Below are 19,529 nucleotides of genomic sequence, written 5' to 3'. Positions count from 1 at the left end.
GCAAACGTCGCCAATGTATATAATCATATTGTGAGCAGTGTTGCCAGACTCTGTGAGAGAAACAAGCAACCAGGTCTAGGAAAACCAGCCCAAAAGAAGCGACTAAGGGCCACATGAGCACTTTAACATTTACATCAGCTATTTGAAAATAGATGCGACGCGTTGTGAGCTTGTAGATCGGCTATTTTCAAATAAAATATTCTGGGGAAATTATTATAAGCATATCTGGCAACCCTGATTGTGAGACTGTCATACTCCCATGGGTTAGGACGATGACATCATCACGGCGTGACATTTATATATGTGGCGTCTAGTGTTGCGATCGATGGAACATTCCGCAGGGAGTTGCATCGTTGCATAACCTTAAAGTGAGACACGCGGGGTCACGTGACCGGTCTGTTGGAGATTTGCTCTTCAAAGAGTCGTCACTTATAGGTGTCAAACCTCGGTTGTTGGGAAATTATCCCCCCCCCCAACCCCCCCCCCCCCCCCCCCCGCTCTCCATCCCCGCGCCTCGACTCCCCCGTCGAGCCTTCATGAACCAACACTGATAGCTTGATTGATGTGAGGATGAAAACATCCAATGACCTTTCTTTGTCAGTCACCCACACCCAGCGGTGCAAAGTAACCAAGCACATTTACTCAAGTACTGTACTTAAGTACAATTTTTTTTTCTTTTCTTTATTGGAGTATTCCAAAATTTCAGTACTTTCACTTCTACTCCACTACATCTCAGCGGCAAATATTGTACTTTTACTACACTAAAAGTATTTGAAAACTTTAGTTACTAGTTACTTCGTAGATTTGGATTACAAAACATGCATTAACCACTTCAGCCCTATATACATTTCGGCCATTTGAAAATAGTGATCTACAAGCTCACAATGTTTCACATCACGACGCATTGTGAGCTTGCAGATCTGCTATTTTCAAAAGATTTGTATACATTTTTTACATCTGAAAACGTGTGAAATGGGACATCCTTCATAATGAATACTTTCTGCTTTTGGTACTTTAAGTGCGTTTTGATACCAACACTTTTGTAATTTCACTCCAGTACATTTTTAATTACGTACTTTTACTTGTAACAGAGTATTTCTACATTACAGTATTGATACTTTTACTTAAGCAAAACATGTGAGTACTTAGTTATTTCCACCACTGCCCACACCGTTCTCTGCTCACATGGTGACAATATGTGACCCAGGCTCTTTGACTATGACAGTGTTTATCTGAAGTGTGCATTATGTAAGCATGCTAGATTCAAAGCTCCACATATTTACTGTTACATAATGGTGTACGGGTACATGACAGTAAAACCATTTACTTCTGGCTCCTCTGACATTCTAGCAGCAATAATAATAATAATACAAAACCCATCATGGCTGTTGGGCAGAAACCTTGTATCTCCATGTATCATCTTTTGTTTATGTTTTTTTTATACATTTATACTTTTTCGTACGACAGATTTGAGCAAAATAATTGTTAACCTATCATGACATGTCCAAAATCGGGAGGCCAGATTAAAAGTGTCTAAAATGTCTCTTTGGGTTTTATAAGTTCATAAACATCAACGTGTTTATGTGTGTGTGTACAGCATGTAAAGCAGGGGTCCCCCAGCGGGGGTCTCCAGCTAAATGATGGATAGTTAGGAACCAAATGGACCCTAAAGGGTCCATTTGTTCACTCTCAGAGTTAAATTAGAGTACAGGTCAATGATTGTCGATTAAATTCATTTCAGCGTTGTCACGTAACACAATTCAATAATTATCACAGCTTGCCTTTTCATGAACAAAAATGTATTAAATTAAATATTATGTTTAATTCACATTGCATTTGCCTGGTTTATTGATATGCGGCCCTGATTATAATTCACGTTGGTGCTTTTATTGATTATCTTGGTGTAGTTTTTATCATATATTGTTTTATAATTGTCCCAAGGACTCTACAATGGTTTTGAACAGTGATAAATGTATGAATTATAATTGTATGACCATTATCATAATACTTAATGACCATAAGAGCCATACATGTCTTAGTGTTATCATTTGAGGTGATTTTACTCATGGGAATGTTCATAATGGTCTCATAATATCTAAAGGTTTGTGCAGAATACTGTTTCTCCTAACTGGCAGTTATCAAGGTTACTATCTTCTATCTGGGAGCCTTATATACCTTCATAGATAAGAATAAATTAACATCAGGGACCATTTTTTGATTAAAGCTGCCATCTGGGACTTATTTTAATGAATTATTTGAATTATGTCAACCTTTCTGTATGGTAGGGTATGTTAATACAATATACTGTTAATTACAATATACATTATACTGTACTGCCAGAGAAATGTGGAATACCCAACAACAGTTATAAAACCATGTGAATCCTTACTCTCCTTCAAAACCGCCAAAGTCAAAGGCTAATAATAAAGTATTCAATCAATCATCAATCTGTAGTACATCTGTATAGTAGAGTATGTTAATACAACATAACTGTGACTGTGACACGTTAGCTTGTAGATCGGTTATTTTTGGCGAGGAGATTTGATGTAGAAGGAAAACAAGGAGGACCAAGTATTAGACCCCTGGGGGACCCGGGTCAAGAAATCATATAGGGTGTAAGTGGTTAATGAAGTATTCGCATGTGCTCCCACTTTGTATTAACATCCAAATATTTTCCATCTCCTTCACACTCTTCTTGAGAAACATACACACTCTCTCTCTCACACACACACACACACACACACACACACACACACACACACACACACACACACACACACACACACACACACACACACACACACACACACACACACACACACACACACACACACACACACGTGTACACACTTTTCTACATCAGCAAATGTATCAGCATTTTATTCTCTTACTTGCCTGCTACATGATGTTGTTCTACTGCTTTCAACCATGCTGTGCTTCCCAAATCACACCTGTCCTCGCTTGTCATTTTGATTTGCTCTTTTCCTGCATGTGTCTCTTGTTCAATTCCAGCTGAACCGATTTGCTGGTTCATCGCCTTCGAAAATGAATCATTTGTTTCCATGTGTATTTTCACAACCATATTTTATCACTGCATTTTTCATGCAAATAAATGCTGGAGAATATGCTGTATTATGTCATCTCTTTGAACTTTATTGTACGTAGCAAGTGGTTTTCACTGTGGGGGGAATATGATTCAAAGCTATTTTGCCTGACTTCGCATATAATCCATTGACAAAACAAAGCAATTTAAAGTTAAAATAGGGGATTTGATTAGAAAAGTTTGGATTGAAAAGATTACTCACACACTGTTCTCCTAACATACTTGTTCTGGTTCCCACATGTACAGTATATATATATATATTTGTTGTGGCAAATGTGAGTGAAATACGCCGTAGAGCCCTGCAATTGATCAGGAAAAAAAAAAAAGGTAATTACGATAGACTGCAGGTTGGAGGGACAATTTCTCTGCTATTGGCTGGTTCATTGTTTTGGGGAAAACCGGCATCCCATAGACTGGAGGGACGACTGGTTTGGATTTGGCTATTTTGTTGATAAGGCAACCCTTGTACTTTAGCTTGAGCTGATCTAATAAATAAATAAAAGAAACTTATGATAAATATTATTGAATTACTGCTTTTGATTTTTTTTCTAGTCTCTAGACTCTAGACTCTAGTCTCTACCCATTCAGCCGCACATATTTATTTTGTTTCCCCCCCATATGGGCCCAGCAACTCCAGACATCACGTTACACATCAGACACATAACAGACGCTGCTAGACGATGCTATTCAAAGGCATGCTTCTTCATGGGAACGGACCAACTGTTGGTTGTCCATGTGTGTCCTGTTGTCTGTAGAATAACTGCTGTCTCCACATCCGATTATGTTATCAGCGGGAAGGAGGATTTTGTATGACAGCAAACAGCACCGTAAACGCTGTGGTGAATATTAAAACATGTGAGCTGTTCTTCACACAGATCATGCCGTCCTTTTAATTACTTTCTCATTTTGTGGGAGCGGCCCAAGGTTCTGTTTACTGTAGACCACTTCATTACTGTCACGCAGCCAGGGTTGGTTGCCATGGAGCGCCCATTACGAGGTGTCCTTCGCATTTCAATTATCATTCACATTCAGCTTTGTGCCGAGGAGGACGTTACCATCGTCACACACACAAATGTCATCATTTTCCCTCGTTTTCGGGGCACCAGCTCCGCCCTTGAAAGTCATCTCTCTGCTCTTGCACGTCGTTTGGGAGACTTGAAAAATCAGGCTTGTCTAGAGTAGTTGTTTTTCATGTCAAGGACCCCAAATCCAAACTGATATATATTTGGCCACAGACCCCCATCTGAATTTTTTTTCTGTCAAGGACCCCCAAAATTATATGTGTTTGGCCGCCGACACCCATCTTAAAATATGTTGTTCCAGGGACCCCCCAGAAGCAAAGATTTGAATAAAAAATGTTCACTTTAAAAGAATATCAATACATTCATTTGCACACATTTTCTCGATTTTTTAAAAATAGCAGATATACAAGCTCATAGCGCGGCACTCCGCTATGAGCTTGTATATCTGCTATTTTTGAATAGCCAAAGTGTAAAATAATGCTTTTTAGCTCAAATCAAAAAAATGACACGGACGCGTTCCAGGTCTTAATGGCATAAGAGAAAACGTGTCAAGATATTTTGAAAATGGCCGATCTTGAGAGCTTGCAGATCGGCTATTTTCGAGAAGAAAAAAACACACAAAATAGGGCTTAAGTGTTTAAACTGTTCCACATTTTGCTGGGGACCCCCTGAAACCCCCTGGAGGACCCCGGTCCTCACTTTGAGAACCAGTGGTCCAGATTTTTGTTTGTTTGTTTGTTTGTTTCAAACCCTTGGTCACCATGGTGATGCACTTTAGCTTGAGCTGATCTAATGTAATAACAATAAACTAAAACGCATTGTCCTTATGATAAATATTCTTGAATTATTGCTTTTTTTTATTTCTCTCTTTCCTGGCATTCCCTTTCCAGTTGGCACCCTGGCACCCCTTGGCGGTGCCCCTGGGGAGCCGACAGATTGTTCTTTTTGTGCGTTTTATTTCAAACCCATTTCCACCGTGGTGAAGTGCTTTAGCTTGAGCTGAGCTAATAAGAACCAAACAATTCATGCTGAATATTGCACTTTTTTAAAACTAATTAAAAAGTTCCTCAACCAGTGAAGCGTCTGTCTTGGCCCCAAAAATATTGTTCTCCAAGCAGCCATCACAAAGCTTTATTCTCTCACTAGTCAGACAAGCCCCTTAGAAACTTCACATTTAAATGCTGCTTTGCAAAATATACGATTGTTCTTGGCAAAGGCTTGTCAATCCAAACATTACAGACTCCCACGTTGCCTTGCAGTAAAACAAATCAACCAACATTTCATTTAGATAATGACGGACCCTTCACTACGGCGCACAATCACACTGAAGTTCATTACAGAGAGGTTCCCTTGAAGACACAGAATTCGAGTAAGCACTGCATTTCACATTTCCTTAGGTAAGCATTATTTGTTCAAAATGGCGGCCCTTTCATCACGCGAGCACTAAACAATGGTCAGGGGAATTGGCAGATTGCTCTCTCTTAGTCGCTGGTCCTGCCAGCCAGGCTGCAGTCCATCAATGTATAGATTAAAGACATTACCATCTCCCCCTGGTCGATAGCAGGGTCTAATTCCCCCCGTGTTCCACACTTGACCTCCAGTCAATTCTTACTTTCCCACTGTGCCACACAATGTTTCAGCTATGTGAAAGACCTGGTATACGTTTGTGATCGACGTCTAGTCGACAAGTGCAAAGCCAAATTAAATAGTCAATGCTATAGCCCTCAAAGGCTGTGCAGTTCCATTTCATCACATTTCATTCAAACAATGAATTGATTGTGTCTTGTAAGGAGGTATTGATTGGATTTAACCGATTACCTGTAGCATGTTTTCCAGATCAACTAGCATGCATCAGTGAGTCAACAGAGCAAGTTAAAGAAGCCAGCTCATGCTGTTAATTTACATACATTATGAAGTTGAACAGCTTTCTGTGTAGTCTTTCACACAACAACACAAGTCACCAAGAACAATAACTACTACAGAAGGCAGTGATGTTGCTAGGTTTTCAATGTAATGGGTCCTGGGATGCAAGGGTGGTCTTTTAGATGGGTCCCAGGGACATTTTATGGGTCCCCAATTACACGCCCCCCCCCTATCGTTTTCTTTGATCTCCAATCTCCATATCTTCTATGCGTGTGTGACTGTGTACATTATATCCTGATGCAGTGGATCTCAACCTTTTCAGGCAGCGACCCCCCAAAATAATCATATTTTAACTGGGGACCCCCCACCCTGAGGAATTAGGAGTTGAGGCACTTAATTTAGTTTGATTCAGTTCCACAGATACATATTGTGAAAATAGCAGATCTAGATCAGTGCGACCCGTTCCTGCTTTTCAAGACCGATACCGATATATATACATATATTAAAAAATCATAAATATATTTTTTCAAATGTATATGATTCTGTAGTATTAGCACACCTTATGGTAAGAAATACTAGTAGTGGGCAACAGGTGGATTTAACATACCTTTGACCAATAGAATACATTTAATCATAGAACCTTTTAATCATTATTATTATTTTATTTTGTATTATTTATGAATGTAGAATTTATTTTTACTATTTATTGTGTAGACTGAAAACACTGGCTTACAGTGGAAGTATTGGCAAATAAAGAAATAGGAATTCAAGAAATAATGAAGACAAATACTGACAATGCCTATGAACATTGGCTTGCAGTTATTGCACATAGTCAACATGCAATAATACTATTAGGCTTGTCATTGAGAAAGGAAAATAAAGTTGTCTTTTTGAGGAGAAGTGGAACCTTATAAGTCACTTTAAGTTTAGCATGAGGGAGAGGGTCTACCCTCTTCAGGGAATTAATTGTTATGATATCTCTAAGCTACAGAAAACATCCAGTTGCCTATTAAACATACAGAAGACACAGACGATAGACAACCGGTTACTTACAGCTGCCATTAATTAGTGCTTTTGTTTGCCTTTGTGGTCAAATCAGGGTCAAATGCATAGGATCAACGAGCCATCGTTAACCTGCTAATGTTACACAGCTGATTGGCAACATCCGTTAATCCACCACTCACTCTGATCTCCAAGCAAGTGGGAGAACACTCTAAAATCGGGGATTTTACTTTGGCTGGTCAATTTAAGATGACAACAGCAACAAAGATTAGTAGTAGACCTGTATGTATGATGATCAGTTATTATTCCAGACAGTGGTCTATCCAAGACGTTTTAACACGTTTAAGAGCAGGTCCTCATGCCGTCTCTCTCTCTCTCTCTGTGTGTGTAGCGTAGACTAACAGCGAGGGGCTGTGCTGCTGCTTCTGCCACACAACGCCGTTTAACCGAGTTATACATCTCCAGTACAACGGTGTCTAACCGGAGAGTTATACTTCTCCACCAACGGTGCCTAACCGAGAGAGTCCATGTAGATCACAGCTGACAAATATTATATATCATCGGAGCTAATCGGAGCTGCGTCCCATGGACGCACTAGAGTTGTCATGAATGCGTCCTTTCGCAATATGGTGCGTCAGCGACGCAGGACGCAGGCCTACGAGCATCTCTGAGAAGGAGATGGTTTTTCACTTATTTCTCTGCTATATTTATGCTCATTATATGAATCCTGACAGTTATTCCAACCGTACACACTACCAAAACATCATCGTGGACTGTATGCCTAACTGCTGCCTATTGCACCTCATGATGCAAGATCTGGTTTCAACGACAAGGATATCGTTGTTTGTCGGGTGGAAACCTTGTATTTCCATAACCGTTATTTTTTCTAAAAATGGGAAAAAAATAACCTGTGTTTATAATTCATCCAATGTAGTTATTATCCAGTCACAACTCTTGTTAATACTTTTCATTACAATTGCTTAATGGGTGGACGGGTGAGTCAGGTATCTGGCGGATCACTGCCTCGTCAGTACAGTACTATGCCTCAGAAATAACCACTTATAGAGTTCTCATGCAGAGGGGGCGGGATTAATGGACTGTGAGTGCACAGGAAAATCACAGCACTTTTCTGAGCGTAATCATTCAGAAAACCCCAGAACACAGAAAATCCACTGAATGTTCAAAGTTATTTTTTTTTGGGGTGTAATTGAGGTCAGAAAACCTAAAAAAAAATAAAAATTGAAATGTGATGTCATGAAAGCTTTAAGGGCATTTTCAGGCTTTTTGGTCATCTGGCAGAGGCTCTGAGCCACTCTGCTACGTGCATAAGGTGTGAATCATTGTTACTTGCGGTGTGAGAAGTGGACAGTGGAAGCGCATGCGGGGCTCAGCGGCAATGCAGTCTTTTGTTCAAGTGCTTAATTGCACTTAAGTACGGCACTTGAGTAAATGTAGGCTACTAAGTTACCGTTCACCACTTGTATCTATAAGGAGTAAATCAGTGTTGGTTGTGTGTAGAGGTGGACAGTGGAAGCACATGGTACTCAGTGTCGATGCAGCCTTTTGTCCTGGATAAGTACCAATTGATTTTTTTTTCAACAGCACCAGCTCTGCACCACGCCTCTTTGGCCTGGAATTTACCAATCAATTCATTATAGTTATATCTTTCCTGCTGCTCTCCCTACATCTCTGCTTTCTCTCAATCAAGCTCTACTGTAACCAATTCTTGGCAGAGATATTTCTAAAAACTCCTAATTATTCTAAACTCTCACAGTCTGAGGGAAAATCTATTTGATTAAAGGGTTTTCATCTTCTCTCTCTAATGAGCTCCTATGTACTTTGTGTAGGTATTGCAGTATATTGTCGCTGTTGGGCAGAAATCTCCGTATTTCATTTTTCCGTGTTTTATTATTTCATTTGTTTTCAATAATGCCCTATTTTATACTTTGTACGTCGTTGTGGGCTTGTAGATCTGCCGTTTTTAACACAGAACACCAGCTTGACAGCGGTTAAATGTGTCTGTGGGGTTTATAAATATTGAACCAATAAAAAAGTATTGACAAGAGCTTGTGACTAAAATAAATAACTACATGTTTTGTATTCCCAATCCCCATTTCCCTGAAAGGTAACAGTTTTGGACGTACAAGGTTTCCACTGAACAGTGATGATATGCTTTAGTGGCGGATGTCAGTGTATCTGAAGTCATGCCAATACTGGTTTCCTCTGACGGATGGTTTCACGTTCACAGAAATTAATTTAGTATAGACTAAAGTCTATCAAACACCACAAATTGAAATTGATTCCAGGATATTCATTCATGTTTTTTACTATCTCAGTCAGAGTATCTTAGCTAGTAAGTTACGAATATATGAAATGGATTTTATATTATAATATAGCAGCTCTGCTTCCAGTTAATATTTCTTCCAAAAACACCCAGTTGTCAGTATTTCTTCGTGTTATACATACTCCTCTTTGTCAGCAACATGACAGCATAAAATACTTATTCCGAATAGTAACTACCAGGCATAAACCAGAGCAACATGCATTACTTCTTCCAAATACTCCTCTCTGTCACGATTACACAACAAGATAATTATTGTATTCAGACACAAAGTATTCCGATTGTTTGAAATGTCTAACTTCAAAAAGGTATGCTATATCCAAAAAAAACTATTGTGAATTAAACCTCACTCCTTTATGCTAATGAGTGGAAATGTGAGAACAAGCTCTTAACTGCATGGAGACTTTATGAGCCCAGTTTAAATTATCCAATAGTACAGTGATTATATTTCTGTGTTATTGTATTTCACAAGGTAATGTAATCGCTCTCCAGAGGCACAATCTGCACTGACTCGCACACTGCTTTCCCCTATTAGCATGCAAAAGGTCAACTGAGCCCTGACATTGTTTATAGTACACTATGTAAAAATCAGCCTACAGTATGTGAAAGAAAAGTTAAAATAAACCACAACCACATAATATGACACAAGCATGACCATTATATGAACCGAGTGAACCCTCAGTAAATACACAGACACAAAAAAAACATGAAAAACATTTTCAAATAGCTTTCAGTGGTTCTCAAAGTTGGGACCTGGGGTCCTTGAGGGGGTTCCTGGGGGTCCCAAGCAAAATGTATCATTTCACTAATATTTCACAGGCTAGAAGTTAGAGAATGTATTAACGTGACGATTCAGATCAGAGGTTTCACTCTCTCCATCATGCATACCTGCCAACCTCAGACCGTCCGATAACAGGAGATTTTTTTCCAGGAGAGGGGGTAATACTGTAGCCTGGTAAACCCTCCCTCCGGAAATCTCATTTCAATTCGATTTCAGAAAGGAGTCTGGTCTGAAACGCCTTTCTGCAATAATCGCTGTGGGCTGGAGTTGGGCGGGAGTAATACCGTTGACTGACAACCCCTTCAACCAATGATCATTTTCCCCTTCAGCCAATGAGCAGTTCATTTTGACGAGCTCCAGACTATGTGACGCAACGGGACTTTTGGGACGGCCATGCCGAAAATAGGTTGCCTTATTGGGATACATGCGTGTCACTCCCCGCCCCTGCCGGTTCTCTAAATTTATATTTTTAAATAGGCTCTGTCATGATTAATTGACCACATATATGAAGTTAAACAACTAAATTCTATCCAAACGATAAAGTAAATTCCGTGCCTCAAAAAAGAAGTTTGAAAGCGTTATAAAACTGAAAGTAAGAAGTGACGGCACTCGGACAACAACAATGGCTGCCGTTCGTCTTTTGTCGGCGGCTCTCAGGCTGCACTCGGGTTCATTCGGGCTCACTCGAACTCGCCACCTGATTGGCCAACTGTCGCTGTCAATCACAGAACAATGAGCGACGACGCTGATAGGCTCGTCGGTTCGCTGAGCAGAGCGATTATTGGAGGAAGGCGTTTCAGACCAGACTCCTTTCTGAAATCGAATTGAAATGAGATTTCCGGAGGGAGGGTTTACCAGGCTAGTAATACTGACCAAGCCCCCAAGCGGGGGGTCCCCCCCAGGACATTTTTAACAGAGTAGATGTAATTTCTAGTATTCTGGTGGATTTTGGAAGTTTGACATGTTTATCAGCCTTTACTTACATATAATCCATTAAAAAGTTAAAAGTAGCAATAAAAGAGCCATATTTAATAATAACCACTAATTACTTAAAAATGACTATCTCTTTAAAATTGCAGAGCCCACTCACACCTTCCAACAAAAAGAACAATCGAATACTGCCATTGGGATTTGCATATCAAAACCTTAAGGAACTAGCAAATTAACATGAATGGCCGTGGCTGCATATCAGTGAGGGGCCACACAAAAAGGGTGGAATCCCCCAAAACAGGACAAGAACGGGAGAAATGGAAGAACAGGAGACGTCCAGGAGATGGGGTCAAATAACAGGAGTCTCCTGGTGAGAACAGAAGGGTTGGCAGGTCTGCCACCATCAGTACCATTCTGTATTACATCTAATCGAACAACGAAAAAATCGTCCTTGGAATAAACTCTTTTCAAATGGGCATCTGAGGCCTAATACGCATCAATGTGGGGGTCCTTGACATGATAGATGATAAACCACTGGTTTATATAAGTTGACCTTTGGCCTGTGTTAGTTTGACATAACACTGTAGGTGTATTAAATGGCGTTGGTGAGGTCAGTCGGCTGACTATTACATGAAAGAGGTTGATACATCAATACAAACAGCGCCCGTTTCATGACTCATGCATTAGTGTGCCTCTACAGCAGGGGTCTTCAACGTTTTTCCCAGGCCAAGGACCCCTTAGCTGAGAGACAGATGAAGCAGGGACCCCCACTCCACTCCCCGCCCCCACTGCCACATATTGTATTAAATTGAGTTGTAGATTAAACTTGTTCATAGAATTCATAGATAGCTTCATAGACTTGTTTGACAGCACTGTCTGTCATCAGTGTTGGATACATGTTAATGTGTATTTTCCACTTAATGTGTTAACCACTTAATACCCTCAATACTTAGAAAACATGTACTTGATCTGCTCTCTTTCCCCCTATTACACCAAACCTCTTTGCCGAAAATAGCCAATCTACAAGCTCACAACGCCTCGCAGCGCGAGGCGTTGTGAGCTTGTAGATCGGCAATTTACGGCTAAGGTTCCCCTCAGAAAAGGAAGTCTAGGGTTCAAGTGGTTAATATTTAAAAAATAAAAGCTCCTATCACACAAACATTAATTTTGGTGACCCCCCCATGCAGTAGCTCTAAGGACCTCTAGGGGTCCCGGACCCCGTGTTAAAGACCCCTGCTCTAGAGTATTGACTAACGTCTGGATATAAACAATAACCTTGATGTCTCTTACTATAATACTATCTATCTACTGTACAGTGAGTTCCTGAAGCAGAGTCTTTCACAGAATGCTTAATGACAAATCCAACAGACCAGTCTATTAATGTTTGTTTGGAGTCAGTTCACTGTAATTGTCGTCTGGTAGAAACCTTGTATCTCCATATTTCAGCTTTTCACGTCGTTGTATATCCATATTTAAACATGTTTTTTTCTTTTTTTTGTAAATTAAAGCCCAACTTATAGGGGTGTGCCGATATATCGTCCCGCGATATATCGCGATACGTTTTCGTGACGATATGTATCGTTTTGGAAAAAAAAAATATCGTTTTTGAAAAAAAAAACTTTTTTTTTTTTTTTTACAATCATAATAATCAGGCATGCAAACGTCCCCGAAGTGAAAAGAGTGACAACATGTTTTTTTTTTGGGTCAGGTGTCATACTATTTGGATTCAAAACGGCTATTGTAGCTGAAAAGCTACAAGTTTGCATGTCTGAATAATGCAAAAACAGAATTATTTGTTTGCATTTTCTTTTTTTCTCCTCCATATATTTTCATAATAAAAAAAGTGCATATCGTATCGTATCGAAATCGTATCGAAGTTGTGAGTCAAATATCGTATCGTATCGTTTCGTGAAATTAGTGTATCGGCACACCCCTACCAACTTATGACAGTGTAGACTAGAGGAACATAGCGAAAATAGCCTTTCTCTTTAAATATTTAGAGTTTTGCCTAGAAGGGCATCAAGCCCAAAATAGAGAAGCCGGGTCGAAAGTATGAGCGTTTTATAAATGTTTAACCAATGGAAAGTATTGACAAGAGCTTGAGAATAAAAAAATATAACTACATTGTATCCATTGGAACAAAGGTTATTGTTTCTCTATTTCCTGAAAAGTAACGGCTGTGGACGGCTTAGTTATCTGTGTTTTCAAAGTGGAATTTAATCCATGTTGGATACTTTTATCAACCCAGCACTCTTTAAGATTAAATAGTACACAACTGCTATCATCAATGTAATACTCTTTAAGACTAAATAGTATATGTCTCTGCTATAATAAACCTAATACTCTTAATAGTACACAACTAGCATCAATACTCTTTAAAACAAAGCAGAAGACAATGACGACGCTATAATCGACCTAATACCAACACTAATAAGGACGTTTCACAATGTATTCTACATGCACGTGATGATGTCTCCTCACAATGCAGAGAGAGAAAGCCCCGAGTTCTTTCCCACACACACACCTCACGGAGGATGAATGGATGTCAGAAGCTGGTTGAGAAGAGGAATGTTTTTTTTTTTATCAACCGTTTCATTCATCCTCCCACGTGGACCTTCATCACCATTCCTTTAGTCCATCACTTACTATAGTTCAAGTCCGATTCTTTATTCTGCTCACACACACACACACACACACACACACACACACACACACACACACACACACACACACACACACACACACACACACACTCTCTTTTTAAAGACACTGCAACACGTCTCCCTTTCCTCTCCTCTCGCTTCGGTTCCAGACTCCAACTCACTCGCTGCCAAAACTGTGAGCACTAAAAGTCTCCTACAAGCCATGATAATGCAGTAGAAAGGCATAACGGCATTCAAAGCAGCTAAAGTCTCCTACAGACCATGACAGTGATAATGCAGTAGAAAGGATCACGGCATTCAGAACAGCTAAAAGTCTCCTACAAGCCATGACAGTGATAATGCAGGACAAAGGCATCATGGTATTTAGAACAGTAAAAGTCTCCTACAAACCATGACAGTGATAATGCAGGACAAAGGCATCGTGGTATTTAGAACAGTAAAAGTCTCCTACAAACCATGACAGTGATAATGCAGGACAAAGGCATCATGGTATTTAGAACAGTAAAAGTCTCCTACGAGCCATGACAGTGATAATGCAGTAGAAAGGCATTCAGAGCATTACAACACACAGAACACAAGTAGTGTCTCTTAATACGGCAACGAGGAGGAAAGCAGCCCGGTTCAACAGAGAAGCTCTTCTTTCATCCCTCAGACACATCCAAAACAAAGAAAACTCCAGCAAAGAATACATTCAAAAAGCACTAAAACAAAACACCCAAAACATACTATAAGGCACAGCCTATTTGATACGACTTCGGCTTCAGATGAATACAATCTAGTCAGTGTGTATGCATGGCAAGCTATACGCCTTTTGTTTCACTTGAGTCACTGGCAGCTGAAGCTGACACACACATAAAACCATCTCTGCTTATTTTCTAGTTATTATGAATGACTTACCTAGTGTTGAGGCTCACAGCCGGACAGAGGAGCAGTAAGCAAAGAGCTTGGATGAATTTCATAGCTGTGTGGTCTCACTCTCCAGTTCGCTCTCCTATCTCAGATGCTTTCTCCTCTCTCTCTCGCTCTCTCTCTCTAGTTGTTAGCACACCCTCACACCCCAGACACACAAGCAGTGAGGCAGACAGATGCAACACAGTGGCTGAGGCGAGAGGGAGGATCTTTGGCTTTAAATAACGCAGGCACACGGAGGGACTCGCTAATGGGAATGAACGGGAGGGGCTGGATCCTACGAGAGAGAGAGAGAGAGAGAGAGAGAGAGAGAGAGAGAGAGAGATGGGGGGAGTGATTCAGAGATGGCAGTGTGATGTCAGAGCGTGGTTCGGTGCAGCTATTGGCGAGTCTCTCTCTCTCTCTCTCTCTCTCTCTCTCTCTCTCTCTCTCTCTCTCTCTCTCTCTCTCTCTCTCTCTCTCTCTCTCTCTCTCTCTCTCTCTCTCTCTCTCTCTCTCTCTCTCTCTCTCTCTCTCTCTCTCTCTCTCTCTCTCTCTCTCTCTCTCTCTCTCTCTCTCTCTCTCTCTCTCTCTGCTCCTGTGAAATCACAGCTCTTTACCTTTGATGTGAGCTGAGAGACTCAGACAGCAGAACAATTAAACTGGCAGCTGAGTGCAAGCAATCCACATTGGGGTCATTGGAGACCCTTTTTCCCCCTTGTATTTGCTTTCCTTTTTTTTTTTTTTTGCATTACTCATCACTCAGTTCAGTAAAACATACACAGAGTATGATGTATTTTAAGAAACCTATTTTATCAGGGTTGCCAAGAATCAGATTCAGAAGTAGGTTATAGTTAGATTCAACCGTGGCTGTCTGTGTTGCCACGAGGCACTGTGAGCTTGTAGATCAGCTGTTTTCTGCACATCTCCATCCATCGTACGATCAAGTATAAATCAAGCTTTAAGCAGCTGTTAATCCCACAGATTAGCTACTTATAAAGCTTAAAGAGTGAAATAAATCTCGCAAGGCAAGCAAGGTCCCAGCTTGCCCGTGAAATGGATTTCCATCTCCCCTAAATATCGCATCACAATTAAATGATACAATAATTAAAAAGGAAAGCCCTTGGTTGTTCCAGACATCTACGCAGTGGTGGAAAAAGTACTCTAATTCTTTACTTAAGTAAAAGTACCAATACTGCAATATAAAAATACTCTGTTACAAGTAAAAGTCCAAAATTAAAAATGTACTTGATTAAAAGTACAAAAGTATTGGCATCAAAATGTACTTAAAGTACCAAAAGTAAAAGTACTAAATATTTGAAAATAGCAGATCTATAAGCTCACAACGCGTCGCGATGCGACGCGTTGTGAGCTTGTAGATCTGCTATTTTCAAATAGCCTAGGTATAAAATAGGGTTAAAGCGGTTAATGTATGTTTTATTATATCATCATTTATATCTGCAAAGTAACTAGTAACTAAAGTTTTCAAATAATAGTAGTGGAGTAAAAGTACAATATTTGCCTCTGAGATGTAGTGGAGTAGAAGTAAAAGTATTGGAAATTGGAAATACTCAACTAAAGTACAAATACCTCAAAATTGTACTTAAGTACAGTACTTAAGTAAATTTACTTAGTTACTTTCCATCACTGCATCTACGTTACATACAGTAACTGGCTGCAGATCACCACAAAATGGTGACAAGTATTAGTTTTTAATGGCTTTCTCAATAATTACACAGCGCAAAACTGCATGCATTTGCAAATCAATTGATTAGGGGGAGAACAGGGTAAGATGAGTCACCCACATGTTTCAAGGAACCAGATGCAGTATATGCACAACCAATTATAGACTGATGTTAACATTACAGCAGCCATGTACACAGTGAATGAACTACAAGAGCCTAAGTGGTGTCTTTTTCTTTTCTTTTTTTACCATGTGTTTTTTTTTAGCTCCTGATTTAACCCATTGAAACCTGAAGCCGATTCTATGTCTCCTAAATCCCAACAGTTTTCTGAAAAGCGTACGTTTCTATATCAGTGGTGCTCAATCTTTTTCATGTCAAGGACCCCCAAAATTATGTGTATTTGGCCGCGGACCCCCATCAAAATATTTAGTTCCAGGGACCCCCCAGAAGCAAAGATTTGAGTTAAACATATTGGCTTTAAAAATATATATATTCAAAGATTTGCACACATTTTCACGATTTTTCAAAAATAGCAGATATACAAGCTCGTAGCGCGGCACTCGGTGCCGCGCTATGAGCTTGTATATCTGCTATTTTTTTTAACAAGCATAACCATGGACAGATATTCCAAGACCTTTGGTCTCCACTGTTTTCTCAATTAGACAATGGACATACGAACTGATAAAGGTTAGTGATGGAGTGTGGAGAAAATGCCCTGTCATTGCCCGCAATTGGTTCGCTATTAGGGAATGGGAGAATGACTGTGTACGGTGGGGCATGTAGCTGCCTGTTTCTCAAATAAAAATAAGTTGGGGGAAAAAAAGCTTGGGGGGGGGCGGTAAGTGATAACCATTGTAACAACTGTTAGGATTCAAGCCGTAGCAATGATGGAGAATATTTCTCTCACATGCACAAAAAGCGCACGTAAAAATAATATTTTATTTGCCACTGCATGTAATCCTACGGGCTGGTGGGTGGCATCTGTTAGCAGGGAGTGTTGGGCGGGAGGAGTAGGACCAAGGCTCTCTACGTCCTCCCGCCCGGTGGGGGCTCCTCACTGGCAGGTGAGTCAGTAGGATACAACAGCAGTGACTACACAGTAATGTGTGTGGGGAGGAACTAATTGGCATAACGACTACATTTGGAAGAAAAAGGGTCTACAATTGGCCCGTGATCGGGGGAAGGAAGCCGGGGAGGGGGATAATTGTCACTGCATGTAATCCTAAGGGCTGGGGGGGGGGGGGGGGGGGGGCGACACCTGTCAGCAGGGAGTGTTGGGCGGGGAGGAGTAGGACCACGACTCTACGTCCTCCCGGTGGGGGCTCCTCACTGGCAGATGTAAAAGTAGGATACAACAGTGTCACTGTTGTTGTAACGTGTATCCACTGTTGTGAATGCGGAGGAATTAATTGGCATGCGGAGAAAAACGGTAAAATAAAAATAATAAAAAATAACAAAAGAGCCAGGATACAGTTCATACAGTTGGTACGTACCTTTACCTCCAGTAGTCAGTGCCGTATCAATTAGGCAGATTCAGATTCAGTGCAAAGTTGTGGTCTACAAGAAACAAACAAAAATAGCTTCAGGTTTGTACCATAACTCAAAATGCTTTCCATGTACAAAGATAACAAAATACTATAAATACAAATGAATATGGGTGTGTTTTTACAGGTAAACCTCATCCATTTGACTGTACAGGAACACACTGCGTCAACAAAACAAAAAAAACACAACCAACTAAACCCATTCCAATTGTAGTGGACAATAAACAAGGCTGATACACATCTACATTCCAAATGCAAGTTTCCTCAAATATGAACTGCAATAAATTACATTGAACTTTCCACAAATTAAATTGAATCAGGTTTTGACACAGTATGTAATACAGACATGAAATAATTGGCCTAAAACACAACAACTGAAAACAGCAAATGAAAACAGACCAACTTACACCTCGACGGTGACACACAATTATACAATTCTCAAAGGAGGTTGTTAAGACCCCTTTTCTGTTTGTAAATATTGCTATGTTTTTCAGTGGGCGTGAAGAAAATGGGGGCAAAACATCACTGAACATCATGGTAGATGCTCAGTACATCCATAAAATGCTGTCTGTCAATTTAGTTGGTTGTTATTTGTTTTGCCACCCTGACAGAGATCATCTATTATGTTCTTCCCACGCAGTTCCACAATCAGGTTTCTGATGAGTGGGTAGTGGTGGAAAAAATACGATTTTGTTTTACTTAAGTATAAGTATCAATATCAATGTTTTTATGGTTTTATTGTATTGGAGCTTCCGAGCGTAAGTTTTACACATGTATGTAGCTAAACAGTGCATCTAAGTGACAATAAAGTGAATCTGAATCAACACTGCAATGTAGAAATACTCTGTTACAAGTAAAAGTCCGGAATTCATAATTCGTAAAAGAATAGAATAGAATTTGTAAAAGTATTGGCCATTTCACAAGTTCAAAATGTATGAACATCTTTTGAAAATAGCAGATCTACAAGCTCACAACGCGTTGTCTAAATCTACAAAGTAACTAATAACTACAGTTTTCAAATAATCGTAGTGGAGTAAAAGCACAATATGTGCCTCTGAAATGTAGTGGAGTAGAAGTAAAAGTACTGAAAGTTGGAAATACTCTAGTAAAGTTAAAAAATACCTCAAAATTGTACTTAAGTACAGTACTTGAGTACATGTACTTAGTTACTTTACACCATTGCCTACAACACATAATAATCTTACCTGGTTTGAAGTGTCCAATCCTTCCGTTGCATTAGTTGTCTTCGTCTATCTTATTTTGACTGACAGGGCAGTTGTTGTGTGTTTAGACTGGGATCAATTCACTTCGTCGGCAGGTCGCTGCTGCTCTGCTCTGCTCTGGTCTGCTCTGGTCTGGTCTGCTCTGGGTCTGGAGCGGATACGGAAACGGCTTGTGTGTGAGTGTGCAAATGACCGGATATAGTAGGCGGGCTCTAGACCGGATCAGACAGGTTTGTTTGGAACAGAAACCAAGGACAGCCTGGTGAGTGACGTGGGTTTATCCGATAATGTATCAAGTTGGAGCCATTATTATGTCATTCATTCATATTCCCTCGTTGTTGGAACTCAACAACAACAACACAGTAGATGACATGTTTAGTAGGTGTCAGGTGACTAATAATAGCCATAATAACAGAGACAACTACCAGAAACTGACTGTGATTAACTCGTGCGTCACCTGCTTTCCTCTACCAGTGTTGCCAGA

The 19,529-nt window shown here is 40.1% G+C and overlaps 1 protein-coding gene across 1 annotated transcript in view; it reads right to left on the bottom strand.

Annotated features, from left to right (window-relative positions):
- Positions 1–14,664, bottom strand: part of LOC311042678 (leucine zipper protein 2-like) — a gene marked incomplete at both ends in the record, with an annotated part of 240,311 nt that extends 225,647 nt beyond the window's left edge. Inside the window, one exon of the mRNA XM_084053573.1 lies at positions 14,603–14,664. Within this exon, the coding sequence (XP_083909699.1) occupies positions 14,603–14,664 (62 nt within the window). The remainder of the gene's footprint in view (positions 1–14,602) is intronic.
- Positions 14,665–19,529: the final 4,865 nt, after the last annotated feature.

The sequence above is a fragment of the Gymnoscopelus microlampas genome, assembly GCF_963454915.1.
Source record: "Gymnoscopelus microlampas genome assembly, chromosome: 1".
Taxonomy (NCBI): domain Eukaryota; kingdom Metazoa; phylum Chordata; class Actinopteri; order Myctophiformes; family Myctophidae; genus Gymnoscopelus; species Gymnoscopelus microlampas.
Note: the sequence above shows the minus strand (reverse complement) of the source record. Positions and strands in the feature narration are given on the sequence as shown.